General features: G+C 39.3%; 1 protein-coding gene across 3 annotated transcripts in view; it reads left to right on the top strand.

Moving 5' to 3' along the window:
* The window catches only part of UNC79 (unc-79 homolog, NALCN channel complex subunit), a 108,975-nt gene that overhangs the window by 21,021 nt on the left and 69,843 nt on the right, over positions 1-18,111 (top strand). For all 3 annotated transcript variants that reach the window (XM_065635970.1, XM_065635968.1, XM_065635971.1), the window contains 14 exons: positions 1,297-1,385; positions 2,545-2,585; positions 3,718-3,746; positions 4,812-5,041; positions 5,376-5,547; positions 7,436-7,666; positions 9,622-9,812; positions 11,136-11,259; positions 12,483-12,623; positions 14,010-14,231; positions 14,850-15,077; positions 16,488-16,629; positions 16,942-17,021; positions 17,106-17,254. In XM_065635970.1, coding sequence (XP_065492042.1) covers positions 1,297-1,385; positions 2,545-2,585; positions 3,718-3,746; positions 4,812-5,041; positions 5,376-5,547; positions 7,436-7,666; positions 9,622-9,812; positions 11,136-11,259; positions 12,483-12,623; positions 14,010-14,231; positions 14,850-15,077; positions 16,488-16,629; positions 16,942-17,021; positions 17,106-17,254 — 2,069 coding nt within the window. The remainder of the gene's footprint in view (positions 1-1,296; positions 1,386-2,544; positions 2,586-3,717; positions 3,747-4,811; positions 5,042-5,375; positions 5,548-7,435; positions 7,667-9,621; positions 9,813-11,135; positions 11,260-12,482; positions 12,624-14,009; positions 14,232-14,849; positions 15,078-16,487; positions 16,630-16,941; positions 17,022-17,105; positions 17,255-18,111) is intronic.

Raw genomic sequence — 18,111 nt, 5'->3', positions numbered from 1 at the left:
TAAAGATGATGATGGTTGCAGAGCACTTTATAAAAATCTAAGCTGGCTCCTGGCTAATCCATGTAAATATTTTCCTGAACACACATATGTGTGTGTTGATGTGTGCACAGATATTACTATATACAGGAAACATTATGTGAATTATGTAGGCATCTGTTCACCTTGGTATCTTGGCTGGGGTCATACAATTCACCTACTCTGTGATTCTTTGCTTGGAATGTGTCCTAAAGGAAACAGCAACAAAGCTTTACTTACCTCACTACAGCCCTCTTGGAGGGAGGTAAATGATATCATTTCCTGGTTACGCACAGTGTAAGAAAACTTTGCTTGGCCAGGATCATAGTGCAATTTGATGGCAGGGGTAAGGACAGCATTCCAAGGCCAGAGCAAAATATCAATGCAACTTACATTTCCAATATTTGCAGATTAGATACCTGAATGTTTTTGAATGATCTCTTAGCTTAACTTTGACAGAACTGGTCTTGATCAGTCATCACTCAGAAAAATGCAGTCTGTTGTCTCTTAGATAGATGAATGTAAATTTGGTTAATGAAGATGAGAAACATTCAAAGAGGCATTTGTCTTTATAAATAAGATTTTGCACTTGGATTAAGAAACATTTTGATTTAAGTGGTTAAAATATTGCATATGCATACTACTGTTCAGCTTTTCCTTAAATAATACAAAACACTTAAAAACGTGTATGTAATTGGCTGGTAACTGTGTTTTCTGTAACTGGCTGATGTGGAGGGATAAAGGTAATGCAAGACGAAGCTTGGACCTATGCTGCCAAGTGAACTGTGGGTCCATAGTCTTCATTCTGTCATTGGAATTGTGCTGTATAGTTAACAACTATGATGACTGAAAATTAGATTTTGCTGGAAGAGGTGTTGCTGAGAGAGAAAAATCTAGACTTTTATTTTACCTAGTCCTAAGCAATGGATCCTCTAAGTGACCATCTCATCAGAAAAAAATAAAAAGCAAGTCTGTCATGACTATGCAGTGTAAACGTGTAACATAAAATATACTTGTTTCTCAGAGACTGATAATACTGATATTGAAATATGTCCTGTTCTCTTCCCACAGGCTCTCACTTTCAGTTTCATCCCTCTCTTTGTTAGAAATCATTTGAGATCCTGTACTGCCAGGTGCTGAGTACCATCTTTAAGAATACTGAAAGCTCGCAACACATACCAAAGCTGTGTTATGTCATATGTCCTGGCATTAATGTGTTGAACGTCCTCAGTGAACTTCACTGAACAGATGCGTTAATTCTTTTCCTTCTCTGTGTTTCAGATGTGCATTGACCCATCTTTGTCTGTGGCTTTGGGTGATAAGCCACCTCCCCTCTATCTTTGTGAAGAATGCAGCCAGAGAATTGCAGGGTACGTAAACTAAGAACTGGAAAATGATCAGCTACAGTCAGACTCCAGAGTACAGAACTCTGGAGTTATGCTTTATTTTTTTTTTATTATTAGGATATAATTTGTATAGATAACCCTGTTGAAATACATGGAGCAAACTGCCACTCAATATGCATGAGAATTACAGAAATTTACTGCACATGATCAGCATTGGCATCTAGCTTGAACAGGAGTGAATTTTAAACTTAATGGATGCAGTGGGATGCATTGACTATGGTAGTGGGACCTTGTACAGGCTTTTGCTTATGAAACGTTTTTTCTCCTCATCCTTTAGTTGTCATTAAAAACAGAGCATTACAATGAAAGCTCTTTCACAAAGACTTCATTACTTTTCTGTAACATGTTTCAGATTATTCTCTAGGGTATGCTGTGAAGCAGCAGAGTAAAGAATTGAAATTGGTCCAGGCTTGTCCAGTACCTGGAAAGAATATACCCTGAGATTAATTAACCTCCCTTATTATTGCTATTGCTATTACTATTACTATTGCTATTATTGTTTTGTAATTGTTAATTTGATTTGCATTACTTTACAAGATCTACTAATATTTATGAGGAGTTCCGATCATTAGTTCAAATGGACGAGGTTACAGGTAGTTCAGAAGCTACATAAGTTTTTTTATACCCAGTTTAAGACACCTTTATATCACACCAGCTGTAGGAAAATCCATTATATCTCATCTTAGATTTTCAAGTCATCATTGATTTAAAGCTGCAGGAAGTAGTAATGGAATTTGGCAGAAGCATAGCTTCTAAGGAGACTCACGGAAAATGGTACTGCTACATTATATTATGTCTTCTTCTGAGATTCTTCACTATCATTTCTTAGCCCTCAGACTTTCAGAGCACACACTATTTTAATTTGATAAATTTATGCCTTAAAAGTAATATTTTGAAAGCTCTAAACATGGTGGACCAACATCATCAAAGTAGCAATTTACAATAAGCAAGGCACAAGAAAGTGAGGTAATGTAAAACAGCCTGCAATTTATAAAACCACATTTGTAAAAAACAACTTCAGGATAATGTATGTCCTACCACATTAATTTAGGTAAATTTCCTCTGTGCAAAAATAAATGCATAGATAAAAAATGGAAGCTAATCAGATATACAATTTTTATAGGGATCACAGCGAATGGTTGATAGATGTTCTTCTACCACAAGGTAAGAGGTATTTTAAGGGTAGGTACAAACTAATCATAATTGTGCAACCCTATGCTTACTGATATTTTTGCATACTGTATTACTCGAAATGCTGCATTCTATTCTAAAGAGATTTTAAAAATATTTTAAAGTAGCTTGTTAATGTCTTCAAAGTACTCTGAAAAACTGACCCATCTTCTACCTGTAATTGTATGCAACTCCTTATGTGTGAGGAAACAGAGACAATTGAAGCATTTACATTTGGGGTGGAAAAAAGGGGGCTAGTTCTTCTGGTAACATATATCCGATTTGAAAGCTCTTAAAGCTGCTGAAAATCTATTCTATGAACAGGAGGCTGTTAAGGGTGTCAGAAAATAACATAAAATATTTTTCTATGATCCAGTCATTGATCCATTCATTGCCCTTTGGCCAGTGAGAGAGCCTGATATTCTATTATCCACCAGAATGCAGACAAAGCTTGTTGACAGACTAGTCAGAATTTCCTGGGTTTACAAGAACAGTCACATGTCCTCTAAAATAACCCTTTCAAGGACAGAACAAGGACAAACTGAAAATTCTTAGGCAGTGAAGATTTTTTCCTGTCTCCTTTTAGTTGAAATCTAATCCAGATTAAGAATGTTTTGTTTACATAAGGGAAACACTTCTTTTTACCTAGCCACCTGTATTTACTGAATCAAATATTGCCAGGGCAGCAAACGGAATAGCTACTGCTCACAGGTTTTATCTGCAAACGATTTGCTATGGAGTTATGGGCCACAGACACAGTGGCTGCTTCTACATTTTTCATCCATATTCACTAATCTTTCATACTGTGAGCTTTCGCAGTGTGCCTGGGAGTGCACTAAGACTGCCCGTGAGGCAGAAACATAGGAGGAAGGTGGATGGGTTGCAGGGCACACCACACGATGCACCAAGCCTGTTCTTTCATTTCACTGTAGCAATAGCCAGCAAGCCTAAGTATATAGTGTTCTACCTCATACAGTCCAACAGGCTTAGAGATTTCAATAATATCTGCTAACACAAATTTAGCCTCAGACGCTTCCTTGCAGCAAGTCCATTTTCCCATGGCTGCCACAGTAGAACAGAAGGATTGTCATTCTGTGTTGATGTTTTGTATGCCTTCCCCTTACAGCTGAAATTTCTGCTATATGTCAGAAGAAGGTAAGATTCAGTCATTTGTGTGATGGGGCATGACTTGATGTTGTGTGTAATGTCATTCCATTACTATGTGGTGCGTTCTTTTTTGTACCATTCCAAATTTTCACAGTTTATCCATGAATGCATTTGTTGGTGGATGGGAATGATTCAGCAGCAAGATTTCTTTTTGTTAAAACTGCTGATGCTTGATTTGAGTTGTAGGTTTCTATTGAAGTGGCAATTAGTAGAGCAATTTAATTATGCAGTTGAGCTCGGTTTTTATTCTATAACTCTGCTTATGAAGAGGATAGAGCAAGATATTAATTGTAAATGTAATATTTTATATCTTCTCATGTTCTTGAAGTCTTGGATTAATCATAAATTGAATAAAAATCCTACTGTACACTGTATATTATAAAAAATATATGGACTGAAAGTCTTCAGTGCTTGGCTCTAAAAAGATTGCTGACAAAAAGAATCTGCTTGCAATACATACCAACTAGTGTGTTTTAATAACATTTTAATAATGAGGAATACAGCGAATAACATATTCTAGATCTTATGTGGCAAAGAAAGCTTTTATGTTGGGCTTGATTACCAGGTGGCAAAAATAAAGGTAGTGCATATTTCGGAGGCTTGGATGGTTACCTATGACAGGGCAGATCCTTACACAGCATAAACTGATGTGGCACCATTGATTACACTCCTAACGATCTGCCTGTTGCTACATGTAACTTAAAAAGACATTCTGAAGTATAAGCAGGGGTTAAGAGAACTACTGGAAACTTTAGAGATTGCTCCAAGCCAGAAGGTTGAGGCTTATGACTTAAATATTGGTTTGGCCTGCTCCAAAAGAAGAACAACTGTGATATTTAAGTCCAAGCCCAGCAATTAGGCCCGAGCTCATCTTTCTGGGAGTTTAGTGACACCTGGCATCAGGAGTTTGCGCACAGCTGTGCTTATGTGTAGTGGTTCTGGAAATGACCAACACTTGAGCCAGTTCCCCAGTGCTGGCTCTCATCCCTGTTTTCAGTTCCACTTCCTGATACTTGTGGCCTAATATTAATAAAGTATTTTTTTATTTTCCAGAACTGTAGTTCGCATGTCAGAAGAGCTGTTGTGACGTGCTTCTCAGCGGGCTGCTGTGGCCGCCACGGCAACAGGCCGGTGCGCTACTGCAAAAGGTGCCATTCAAATCATCACAGCAGTGAAGTTGGGGCAGCTGCAGAAACCCATCTGTATCAGACCTCGCCACCCCCTATCAACACCCGGGAGTGCGGGGCAGAGGAACTTGTGTGTACGGTGGAGGCTGTCATCAGGTAACATGGCAGCTTATAAGGCATCACGGTGAAAAGTTTGATCAGGCTTTCACGTAAATATTGCCTGCAGATCTTGTGCAAGTTGATTTTAGTTTCACCAGTGCAAGTTGAGAGCAGGGTGCTCTGAACTTTGCCACTTTAGCAAAGTACTGCTCAGCTGTGAGTGTTGTCCTCGTGGAAGAAGCCAGCCTTGAATCCTAGGGTTTGATGTTATTTTATTACTGCTCTGAGGAAAGCAGTGACACCAGATGCCTTAATCTCTAGTTATTATTGACCAGATACCTTTATCCGGTGCAGGAAAGCTGCATTCACTGACCACAAGCTTGTTTTATAGCTTGCTGAAGGAAGCAGAGTTTCATGCTGAGCAGAGGGAGTATGAACTCAACCGCAGGAGACAGATGGGCCTCTCTTCTTCCCATCACTCCCTGGACAACACAGACTTTGATAATAAAGATGATGACAAGCATGACCAACGCCTTCTGAGCCAGTTTGGAATCTGGTTCTTGGTAAGAAATTCTTGCTCTCTTCTCTCACTTCTCTCTCCTTTTCTTTCTGAACCCTCAGTTTTATATCCTTTTTTTCCCACTTCTTGGCTTTAGTTTGTTACTTTTCTGATTTGTAAGCAAAAAGAAGTTTTGTGGAGCTTTCAGACTTGGAGATTTCAGAACTAGTTTGGGTGGAGCTGCTCACTGCCTTCTGAGTCCTGCATAGAGTTTATAACAGAATTATTAATCCTCTCAATTTTTTTATTGACTTCCTGTGTGCCATCATCTTCTGCTCACAAGTGCATCCTGCTGAGTACCATTATTTTAAACTTAGAAGGCAATCCGCTAAAGATCTGTCTTTCATCTTCCATCTTTCAACATCACTCTCTGGAAGTTCAGCTTTCTTTCTTACCTCTAAATAGGCTGGAAGAGTCTTAGTGGGCTGCTTTTCCTTCTTGCCTTTAGATTGGTCTAGCTGGATCAGTCCCAGTCGTTTTACTCCAGTTAATTCACCCAATATGGGCTGACAGAGTGAATTGAAGTGAGAACAGAACAGGTTTTGTTACGCTGTACATGCCTCATCCTTGACATTGAGAGTTTATCTTTCTATGATAGGGAGTGGGAGCTCACTGACTTCATTCTAATCTTATAAAATCCCTTGATCTCTCTGTAGTGAGTGTTGGCAGAGATGTCAGCACAGATTGTGAGCCATAGTGGGTCGCTGTTTTCTTTCCTAAAATGAATACCTTTCATCTAGAAACTGGACAGAGTTCCTATTAAAAAGGCTGCCACTGATACTGCCTTTGAGTTAATGCTCAACTGAGACAAGCACCAGAAAGCAAACACCTTAACTTCAACCTGCAATGAAGTAGAACAATGAAGACTGTACTTTGAACTGTCAAGGGTGTTGTTATCTGCCTTATCCCAAGAAAAAACACAGAGGAAAAGTACTCGTAAGATGGATTCTGGTCTTCTATGGGAAGCAGTGCTGTCAGCTGTTTCCCCAGAAATTATGTGAATGTTCCTCCTTTGTTCACTTGCTGCAAGGCAGCAGCCACTGGTTTCAGGTTGCCAGGTGCTGAGTGTACAGCTTTCACTAGGAAGTGGCATCAAACAGCTGACAGGTGGTTAAAGGAGCTTCCTAAGTCTCCTGTCATCTGTTATTTTCCATTCCTTGGATTCAGCGCAGCAACCTGATTTGAAACTTTGTCTCCTGTCCCCAGAAGACACCAAGAGCTCAAACAGCCAGTAGTTAAGGGCTTAGCAGTGTGTCTGGTCTGTGAACTGGGGTACAGACTTGATCTCAGATTTGGGACAGTTTTACAGTGCAGATGTCATTTTAGAAAGAGAGAATTTGGAGAAGGAGAGAAAAATATTAGTTATGTGAGAATTTTTGACAACTTAAAAAACTCATATTCCTCTCCCAAATGGGGACAAAAAAAAAATCAAAATCTGAATCGTTTTGCAAAGCGAAGATCACTTACTATATTAAGTAGACATCTTTTTCAGACTCTTTGGTTTGTCTTTCTTTCTTGTACATTTTATATATATGTGTGTATGTGTATCTTATATTTTACCAGGCATTACGCTACCTTTTGAAATGAAGAGTCATTTTAAAGTTCGAAACAAAATGTTTCAGTTTGTCGAACTATTCTGTATTGATGTTTCCAGTGTTGAAACTAAGAAAAAAAAAATTGAGTGCTTGTTTTTTTTTTCCCCTCTTATTGTTATTTTCTGTTTTGGAAATTTTTGTCAATTGTCCTATGCCAAACTCTACTTAAAACTGATCAGCTCGTTTGTCTTCTATGTAATCTGCATTCATGTATTGCTGAGAACATGCAAAACATAGTAGACAATTTGCCACCTTTAATTCTAGAAATTAAACTTGATTTATGTTTCTGTCTTCCAGGTGAGCCTTTGCACTCCCAGTGAGAACACCCCCACAGAGAGTCTGGCAAGGCTGGTTAGCATGGTATTCCAGTGGTTTCACTCCACAGCTTACATGATGGATGATGAAGTTGGCAGCCTGGTTGAAAAGCTCAAACCCCAGTTTGTTACTAAGTGGTTGAAGACTGTTTGTGATGTCCGGTTTGATGTAATGGTTATGTGCCTCCTTCCTAAACCAATGGAGTTTGCCAGGGTAAGAATAACTTATCTGAAGGTTCCTTTATTTGCCACATGGATTAAAGTCTTAAGTATAAACACAATTTCTCCCCCAGCTCTATCAAGGCAACAGAAATCTCGGTGGTTGAGGGAACAGTGGAGTTCAGGAGTTTTTCCTTTTCATAGCATTTTTAGTTCTACTGTGTTAGAGAGCAGGGATTATTTACAGTAATATGAAGACAGGTTGGAAGAATATTGTAGGTATTGAAAGATACCATACATTTTTGTTAGTTGCACATTTCCATTATGCTGCTGAAGCACCAAAGCTTGTCTTTAGTAAAAGGTGTCACTTGTCTGGTCCCAGATATAAGCCTGTACTTTATTAGTCTGCTTTACTAATGTTTCTCTGTTCTTTGCATACTTCATCTCTGCAGCTGTGGATTAAGGTTCATGAAATCACACAGTCGTAACTGAAAGGAACTCTGGGCATACTGATGCCCTATAGCTTCAGATACCTAATTTAAGTGATTCAGTTAAGAGACTAGTCTGCCGTGATTCGCCATATTGCAAATGGAGAGAAAGACTTGTCTGAAAGGTCATTCAGGCTGCCTAAATGAGACCATTGCTGGAATCGCTTCTAGAAAGAGTCTTTCTTTCTGTCCATTAATTGTGAAGCAGAACTCACCTGGATAGTGAAGACAGGCAACAAAGTCAGGCATGTGAATATTCCTCTATAGAAAATGAAACATCAGCTTGAAAATAGTAACTTTATATTTGTGAGGCGTTTAAGACTTTCTCCTTATTTATCACTGCCAACTGTACCACATCTGCTTTTGTAAGAAGACTTTAATTTTGTGACCCTCTTATGTAAAATGTCCAGGGGACATGTTGGTTTTGTTTCCTAAAATTAGGTGGCTAGACTAGGAAGGGCCATAAAGACTTGATGTGATATATTACATCATCAGGGATGAAGTGTGCATCCATGGATATTTCGTGACTTAATACATGGGATTTGCTGTACGTGTGCAGACCAGCATGTGTATGTGTCTCACTCTGAACCATCGCTCTGAAGATACTCCTGGCTGTGGGAGGACTGGGGCACAGCTGAGAGGCAAATGGATGAATTGAGTGTTAGAACTGAAGAAAAGACATCAGGGCTTTGAGGCTAAAGGGGAAAGGAAGGACTGAACCTCATGTTGTAATCTGTAATAGATCTTTTTCTTGTCTTGGATCCATTAACCTGGATTTATTACCCCCACTGCAGTATGTAAGACTAGACCGACAACTTGCCAGATTTGCAAGGGTTCACTAGAACGTGAAGACAAACAGCCGTGAAATTAGCTGTGATGAATGGAGAAAAAATAGTTTGTTGGCTGAGATTACTAGTAGTTGCTGCCAAAACAGCAGGCATCTCAAGAGCCATTAGTTAGAAACAGCAGATGTGAGCTGAGGTCAGTTAGAATAATTAATCTCTGTAGGTCGGTTACTTATTTACTTAGAAGTATATTTTTTGGCTTCTATCCCTTAGAACCTTCCCTCAAAAAAAACCCACCAAAAACCAAACAAAACAAAAAACCCAAACAAAAAAAACCCTAACAAAACAAACAAACACAAAAGAACACCTGATACAGACCAAGTTTTTCAAAACTGTAACAAGTTGCTCAGAGCAAATAATTGAAGGTGTAAGTTTGACCAAACAAATCTGTCTCTTGTTGAGAACTGTAAACAATGAGAGGTTACTCTGCATCATGGCCTTGAAGTGAGCAAACTTCATCTAAATCTTGGACAGTGCATTTGTGTACCATGGGTCAAATGAGAGAGGGAAAAAACAGTGCAATCCCCATGGCTGAATTCTAAATTCAGCCTGGAGGGTGCTAATGATCACCCCCTACAATTTCTTGGCTGCAACGCACTGAGCAAGTTTATGGTTCTGGGCAAGTTACAGGGACTAGAAGTACCGCTCGTCAGTCTAATTCCTGGAAATACCCACAGGTTGGTGGATACTGGGACAAATCGTGTAGTGCTGTGACCCAATTAAAGGAAGGGCTGAATCGAATTCTTTGCTTGATTCCGTACAATGTGATAAACCAGCCAGTGTGGGAGTGTATCATGCCAGAGTGGTTGGAAGCTATAAGGACAGAAGTGCCTGATAATCAGCTGAAAGAGTTCCGGGAAGTGTTGAGGTATGTAGACATATGTGGAACCATTCAAACATTGCACATGCTGATTGTTGAGAGTTTTAGCACAGTAAGATGGTGACGACAAATAAAAATGGCTGTGTGCAATAGACAGTAGTGAGTGAATGCTTCTGAATTTTTTATGACTTACAGTTACTCTAAAGCGCTTAAGCTTTGGGGAAGTTTCCTTTTATTGCTCCTGATATCATTGAATCTGTATCAAGAGTCAACTGCATGGATGCTTTTTTGCTGTCAGCAAGGCACATTTTTAGTGTCTTCCTGCAGCACGGTGGAAAGAGCATCTTTCTGCTTCTGGCCAGCTGTTGGTGAGAAATGGTGGAGATTAGTGGAGCTGGCACAGAAAGAGCAATGATTTGTATTGATTTAGTTAATATCTTCCCCTGTTGAGCAAAGAAAACACTAGAATAAGAATGGTGGCTGTCTGAGTCATAATTTCATGTATGCCTTTGACAATGAATTGCCTTTAACTGATGAAGAGACTCTGAAACTGAATGTAAGTTTATCACAGAATCACAGAATGATTGGGTTGGAAGGAACCTCTGGAGATCATCTAGTCCAACCTACCTGCTAAAGCAGGTTCACCCAGAGCAGATTGCACAGGAATGTGTCCAGGCAGGTTTTGAATGTCTCCAGAGAAGGAGACTCCACAACCTCTCTGGGCAGCCTGTTCCAGTGCTCTGGCACCCTCAAAGTAAAAAAGTTTCTCCTCATATTCAGATGGAAGCTTTTGTGCTTCAGTCTGTGCCCATTGCCCTTCATCCTATCATTGGGCACCACTGAAAGGAGTCTGGTCCCATCCTCTTGATATCCACCCTTGAGATATTTGTAAGCATAAATAAGGTCCCTTCTCAGCCTTCTCTTCTCCAGGCTGAACAGACCTAGCTCTCTCTGTCTTTCATAAAAAAGATGCTTCAGACCCCTAATCATCTTCATAGCCCTCCTGTGTTTGTAGATATTGGTGTAAACTGTTTCATTGTAAACATGAAATAGTGGAGGAGTGATGAGATGAGAAATATTCCCACTTTACTTTTGGTGTTGAAAAAGATATTGCTATCAAATGAAACTGGGATGATATGAGATGTGATCTAAATCCTTAAGGTGCAACACCAACTTCAGAGATGACCTTGTGCAGTCAGGACAGGTGGTATCAGCAACCGCAACTCCTGTGGAGGGTGAGGATGCAAGTAAGATTACAAAAGCATCATCAATCCTGGTAGTGAGATTGCCTTTCTGCAAATTTTCTGTTGTATCTCACAAAGTGTATGCCATGGTAACTCAGTGATGCTATATTTTTATTCTGCTTTTCAGCAAAATGTTTGACATTGAACTTTGCCCTCTCCCTTTCTCCATGGAGGAGATGTTTGGCTTCATTAGCTGTCGATTCACAGGGTATCCATCCTCTGTGCAAGAGCAAGCATTGCTTTGGCTGCATGTAAGTGTCCCCTCTTGACAAGTCATGCTGAAGCACTTTATGATTTTGTAAAAGAAAAAAAAGAAAAAGTGGGGAGGGGGAAAGAAACCACTTTTCCTAGCATCATGGAGCCTTTCTGCCCTTTGCTTAGTCCCAGCATAAGGATGGTTGGTAGACAGACCCCAGGAAACTTTATGTTGCTAGCCCATCATGGGCAATAAAATGGAAGCCTGGAAATTCCTTTTACCTCTGAATGTCAGTTGTGTCTTTGGGGCCATTAAGCTGTCTGACTTCTTGCCAGCAGCAGTTTTTAGTCTCTGCAGAATTTGATCTGTAGATTCTAAAATTAATTCCAGACTCCAGAAGCAGCTGGATTTGTTCCCACATACGAAGCTCTGGATTAGACAAACTCTGTACCCATCAAGCTTTCCGCTGCTCTGGCCCTTTTATGCTATATTTCCACACAAACCTGGTGTTCACGTAGTGTTCACATTCAAAAGTTATGGGGACAATCATGTCAACTGGGGGCAGTTAATTCAAAAGGATGTAAAATTTTCCACAACACCCCAGAATAATGCCTGAATTCTTAATTATCACTTATTTTCTGCTGAGAGTTATTTTGGTTAAGCCTCAGCAAAGACCAGCTTACCTGATGACTGCAGCAATTTTCATGTGTGCAGAGTTTTCAAATAAAGTATGATTTTTTTTAGATTTTTCTTGCCCTAGTAACAGTTAATGACAAGTATGAAGAGCTCACATTTGTCTGAGTGTTGGTGACAAAACAGATGAAGAATATTCCCTCAGTGGTTTACAGATAACCATCTTGTCACTATTTTGACGCCTGTAGGCAACAATTCTGACTGGATTCTTAGAATAAATACAGGAATTCAGTTTTGAGTAATAATAAATATAGTAAATAGTTATTAATCTAATTGTTGGTAAGACTTCTGGTCTACAGAAATGCTTTTGTGGAACAACCTCACATCCCTGTGTGTTTGTGCATAAAAATTACCTCAGGGCGCACAAAGTGGATGCCAACAAATATTTTGAAAATACTCTTTTTCTTTGCCAGTTCTCTTTTGCCATAAAAGAAATCTGAGCTTGCAGCTCACCTTACTGAATCCCAAAATTAAATGCATGGAACTTGCTAAATTGAGGATCAAATTATAAAGGTGCTTATAAAGTGGCTGGCATTTTTGATCAAACTTGTAACTTGTGCGTTTTTATTTGTGGTCTTTCCTCAGGTGTTATCTGAACTAGACATTGTTGTTCCTCTTCAGTTACTAATCAGCATGTTTTCTGATGGAGTTAATTCTGTAAAAGAGTTGGCAAATCAAAGAAAATCAAGAGTCAGTGAACTGGCAGGAAATCTTGCAGCTCGGAGGGTAACTATTATTTATACTGCTTATTTTTTTTTTTCTTAGAGCAGTTTTCCTAATAGAATGCATGTGGAGATTTAAAAAGTGATCTTTCAATATGGCAGCATTTGAATAGAAACACTGTAAATTGTGAGAATGTGAGGAAATTGGGATGACTTCTTCACTACTCTATCACATCGTCAGTGTAAAGATAATACAGAGAGGAACTGCAGAAAAACTCTGCAGTTTTTCCTTAGTGAAATGGTTTATTTGGGGTATGTTTGGAGTGTTCTTGGCATCTCTTCCGACCGTTATAATTCTCTGCACCCTCTTTAATAACTGTCAACAACAAGTTATTATGGACAACTGGTCACCCAGAGTGAGCTTTTGTGTTCTAGTACAAATTTGGGGGCCTAGATATGTTTTGGGAGGGTGACAGAGCAGAATTTATTTCTGTTTCCTTGCATTTTTTTCCTTCATCCAGGCGATGCAAAAATTGATCTAAAGTTGTCTGTCAAAGACTTATGGTCTGGAAGAAAACATGTACAGATCTGTAGGTGCTACCTGTACTTGGATGGATGTGACTAACTTCCCAGTAGTCTTGGACAAAGTCCTTCAAGGACAGCAGGTGCTTGAAAGGCCAGATTTTTAGATTTAAGGAACTACAGGATCTAGGCAGTTGATGATTCCTTACATGTGGTGTGCCTGTCTTCTGGTGTAGATCAGCAGACAGCACTCATGCAGCTAGCCCATCACCACTTCTAAAATAGGCAGAAAAACCAGACAAACTTACTGTCTGGTCTTTCAGACCATAGCTGACCTAAAAATGGACCTTGTGTGTCATCTAACTGTGTATCGCCCTGCAACACTCGGAGGTTCTCAGGGTGTTTTAGGTGCTGCGGACATAAATCAATGCAGACGTGCACATCTTGTTACTGTTGTGTCTAGTTAATTTCCATCTACCTTTGGTGTAGCCTTAGTTACACTGTTCCCTTGAGATAGTCTCCTTTATTAGCCTTCTACTACTGAAGTTTGTGTCCCTGGATCATGGAGCAGGTCATTGTAACCTGTAACTTGTAACATTGTAACCTGTAACATTGTAACACTTTACTGCCTGCAACAATTTTCTGTTTGGTTTATGATGTTAAAATTCCTACTTAGTAGAAATAAGATATTGGATGTCAGCCATTTAGCTTCAGAGAATGTATACATCTGTGCAGAATATGATTCCTCTACTTCTATGACATTTTATCATTTAATGGCATTAAGGGCCATATGGAGATTTTGCAAAGGGGCTACAGAAGGAAATAGTAAGGCTGTCAAAGTTTTTTCCATTTTATGCAGTTTTGTATAGAATGAGCATGCTTAAATGCCTAACAGTGTTTGGCACATGTTGATTCTTTACGTCTTCAGGTAAGCGTTGCTTCTGACCCTGGGCGCAGAGTTCAGCACAACATGCTGAGTCCGTTCCCAAGCCCCTTCCAGAGCCCGTTTCGGAGTCCAGTGCGTAGTCCTTTTCACAGCCCTTTCAAGAACTTTGGGCACCCCAGTGGAAAGACAATTGATTTTGACTGCGAAGATGATGAAATGAATCTTAATTGCTTCATTCTGATGTTTGATCTCATATTGAAGCAGGTACTTGCGCAAGAAAAACACCCACATTGAGGGAACACTGAAGTTCTGTAGTCACTTCTGGCTCTCCTTTAATCCTGGATTGAGGCCCTTTCTGCTGGGGGACTGGCATGAAGTATAAGACACTTAAATCTCTCTACAGCTGCCATCTGCCTTTACCCATATAGGAGTTATAGGTTCATGGTCAATTAAGAGAATTTACATACCTCCATATTTATGTTAGACAGCCCATATGAATGAAAGGAACTTCTCCTTGGAGATATGTTTATTTCTACATACTAGAAGCACAGGCTTGTTTATAGTCTTAGATTAGATGCATAATTTTTGAATAGCTAAATGTTTATATTGTGAATTGGAGGCCAAGTGTTTTGGATAACTGTCTCCAGGTAAAATTCCTGGATCCTGTGTTTGGAATTGTCTATTTAATTTCAAAACCTTACTCTAGCTGTTTGAGCTTGGGCCTCAACACCAGTGGCAATTTAAAATTGTGAGTTCCAGTTTATCTCTAACTCTTCCCAGTACTATAATATAACTCTGGCAGCAATGTAGGAATAGGCAGAATAGTTAGTGCTCTGGCTTTTAAATAAATAATAAATTCTTACTCTTTTCATTATCTTTCAGATGGACCTCCAAGATGATGGTGTCACTTTGGGCTTAGAGAACAGCATTTCAAAAGATATAATATCCATCATAAACAATGTGTTCCAGGCACCCTGGGGTGGTTCTCACACCTGTCAGAAAGATGAAAAAGCAGTTGAATGTGGTTTGTGTCAGTCCAGCATTCTGTGTTACCAGCTGGGTTTTGAGCTGCTGGAACAGCTTGCTCCAAAAGAAGAAATCAGGCTTGTGGTAAGTAGACCAAGTATGGGCCTATATTACTGGTGTGCTGAAACTCCTTTTTTTCATTGTTCTCATTACACTGTGCACAAGGGAGCAAAGCCGTCCTGACCTTTGGCATGGAGGATTTAGGAGGTTAAAGCAAAATGCAATTAAATTGCAAAATTTTGTAAGTTTCAGTTGATTTGAAGAACCTGGGGAAGATGACAGTATTCATCCAGTATGAACTCTTCCTCAAGTCAACACTGAAGTGCTGTTTCACTTTGGAAGGACACTCTTATGATACTGTGTCTGAAATAAAATGTGAAATGTTAATACTTACTGCTTTTCATCTTCTTTTAAAAGCTAAGAGTGGATATTTTGAAATGGTTAATGATTTTGAGTGAATCACTTGTCAAGTGAATAAGCCTTAGTTGGTGCTTGATTGTTGAAAATGCTGAGCACTGTTGCAAAACAGAATATATTTCAGATTGAGTATCCAGGTTTAGCAGACACAGATAGGTACTCTCCAATTGCTAGTCATCATTAAAGTCCTTTGTAGCTTTGCAGAATTGAAGCATTACCTGTGGTGTGGTGAATTTATTTTAAGCTGTATATCTATTATACGTAACTGTTCCATCTGGTAGTTCAGAAGACAGCATTGTTCCCTTGAATCTGAGTGCTCATTTGCTGTGGCGTCGTAGTGGCAGGATGTTTATTAGTAATTTTTTTTTCAGTGGTGGGCATAGTGATGCCTTTTGATGTGTAAAAGTTTTGAAATCCCATTTGGATGTGTATGCTAGTAGTAGGTATTGTGCACATAGTATTCAGTAACTTGTGCTGGAAGAAGCATCCTTCAGTTCAGCTTCTCACCTCAACCAAAAAGTAGTAAGTGGTGAAGTCTTTTGAGTGCTGGGGCTTGGCACCATTTCTAGGATCCACCTTGTGATTTTATAACATAAAGGTCACAGTGGCAACCTGTAATCTCGAGCTCCTGGCCACAGACAGAGGTAACTCCAGCCTGGTCCTTTTTTCAGTGTAGAAGGGATTGCGGCAGCTCCTGCCTCTAAGCCTGTAACTCCACAGTAGTGTAGGAAATGGGCCCTGCTCCTGTCTGTCACTCCTCTGAGGCAAGGAAGACAAGTTTGGTGAAACCACGTCCCCATGATTGGATTCACCTCAGCTCCAGTATGGATCTACAGTTTCTGTTCAGTGATATCAGTTAAACTTCTGTTTGAAACGTAGTCTTCTTGTCAGTCTGCTTTTACTGATGCTGAATTTTACATGTGCAGGTGATTTGAATGCACAAGAGTACATGGAACTAGACAATGTCTGCCTCATTTAGCTCAGCTTATCATACCAAATGTAACTTAAACATCAGGGTATGGCCTCATATATTTAGATAACATCAAAAACCAAATTTAACTTATTATGTTCTTAAAGGAGCCCACAGATAACCTCGAGGATAGTCTTCTGTATACTAGACCTGAGTTTATTATAGGAACTGAAGGAGAAGAAGAAGACAAATTGGCACCAAAACATGGAGAAAACCCAGGAAATCACAGAGAGACCAAAGAAAATGCTGGTAGGTGAGGGGTGAGAAGGTTGAGTATTTCAGGAGGGCTTTAAATGAAATGCTTCTGCTCATATATTAATAGAACACAAAGTTCTGAAGCAGTCTTTCAAGTCCAACAATGTCCAGTCACTTTTTTCTCATGGATTTAATTCTTTCAATATATTAATTAAATAGGAAGGCTGTATTAATGTTGACAGCAAGTGTGACTGTCTCTCAAAAAAGTGTTAGAAGAAATCTTGGCTTTTTGAACATATAAAGTAGCAATAACGTTACAGATGAGAGAACTTTAACAACATTTTATGTAACTTACATTTTCAACAGCGATAAAGAATGACACAGAAAGAAAATTTTGTTATCAGCAGCTTCCAGTTACCTTGAAGCTCATATACACTATATTACAGGTAACATTGATTACTTGTTTGTTTAGTTTGAACTTTTGGTTAAGTGGTGTCATTGTGTTGAGAGTAGTTTGTCTGCTTACACAGGAAATGTCAAGGTTTGAAGAACCCGACATTCTTTTTAACATGCTGAACTGTCTGAAGATCCTGTGTCTTCATGGGGAATGCCTGTATATAGCAAGAAAGGACCATCCACAATTTCTTGCCTATATTCAAGATCACATGCTGATTGCAAGGTAGAATTTTATTGCACATTTTGTCTTCATGCTTTGTTGGTTCTCCAACTATACATTCATTGTTGGCATCAAAGAATTTGCAGGTTTAGTATGAAAAAATAACAAGGGGTGGCAGGGAAGTGTGCAAAGATTGAGAAACTGTATAAGGGCGCATTGCATAGGCGGAGTAAGAAGTTGCAAATGAAACCAAGGTGCCCTGCATTGTCAATCATGGCTACTCTGTCATGTACCACTTGTTTTGCAGTGAGTCAATTTCTCATTGGATAAGAGCATTGTCTGAGATGGAGGTATCTTTCCTGACTCTACAAAATAAAATAAATGATGATATAGAGGCAGGCACATAGTTTATAGGGCTTAAGCATTAAAGCTGGGAGGACAACAGTATTGCACCTGATTTTTAAGAGGTAAAGGAAGCTTTTTCATTTCATCAGAGTGAATGGGATTGAAATCTGTGCATTTTAAGACTCTCTTTGGAGAAACTGACTTTTGCAGAAAACTCACTGAATAAATGTCAGCATAATATGTTCCAAAATAGAGTGAGTTCATCAGCGCTTACAGCTGCTCTATATCAATTCCACTGAGCACCTCCTGAGACTGTAGGGTTTTAGCAGACTCAAGAATCTGTCCTGAATCTAAATACCAGCAAATTGTGAGCACCCAATATCTTAGTCATTTGTGGATGCACATGATTCATTATGTCAAGAGAGTTCATATGGTTTATGCACAGAAGCTGGTCATACTGAAACTGCTAATTCATAGCATAGATTATGTTCCATGGCACTTGTGCTTTGAATTAGGTGAACTGTTGTCAAATCTGAAGTGTTCTATTGCAAGGAATATTTGAACCTGGATTTTCA

Source organism: Caloenas nicobarica, chromosome 5 (genome assembly GCF_036013445.1).
Source record: "Caloenas nicobarica isolate bCalNic1 chromosome 5, bCalNic1.hap1, whole genome shotgun sequence".
Classification (NCBI taxonomy): Eukaryota; Metazoa; Chordata; class Aves; order Columbiformes; family Columbidae; genus Caloenas; species Caloenas nicobarica.
The sequence above is the reverse complement of the archived record's forward strand: the minus strand, read 5'-3'. Positions and strand labels throughout refer to the sequence as shown.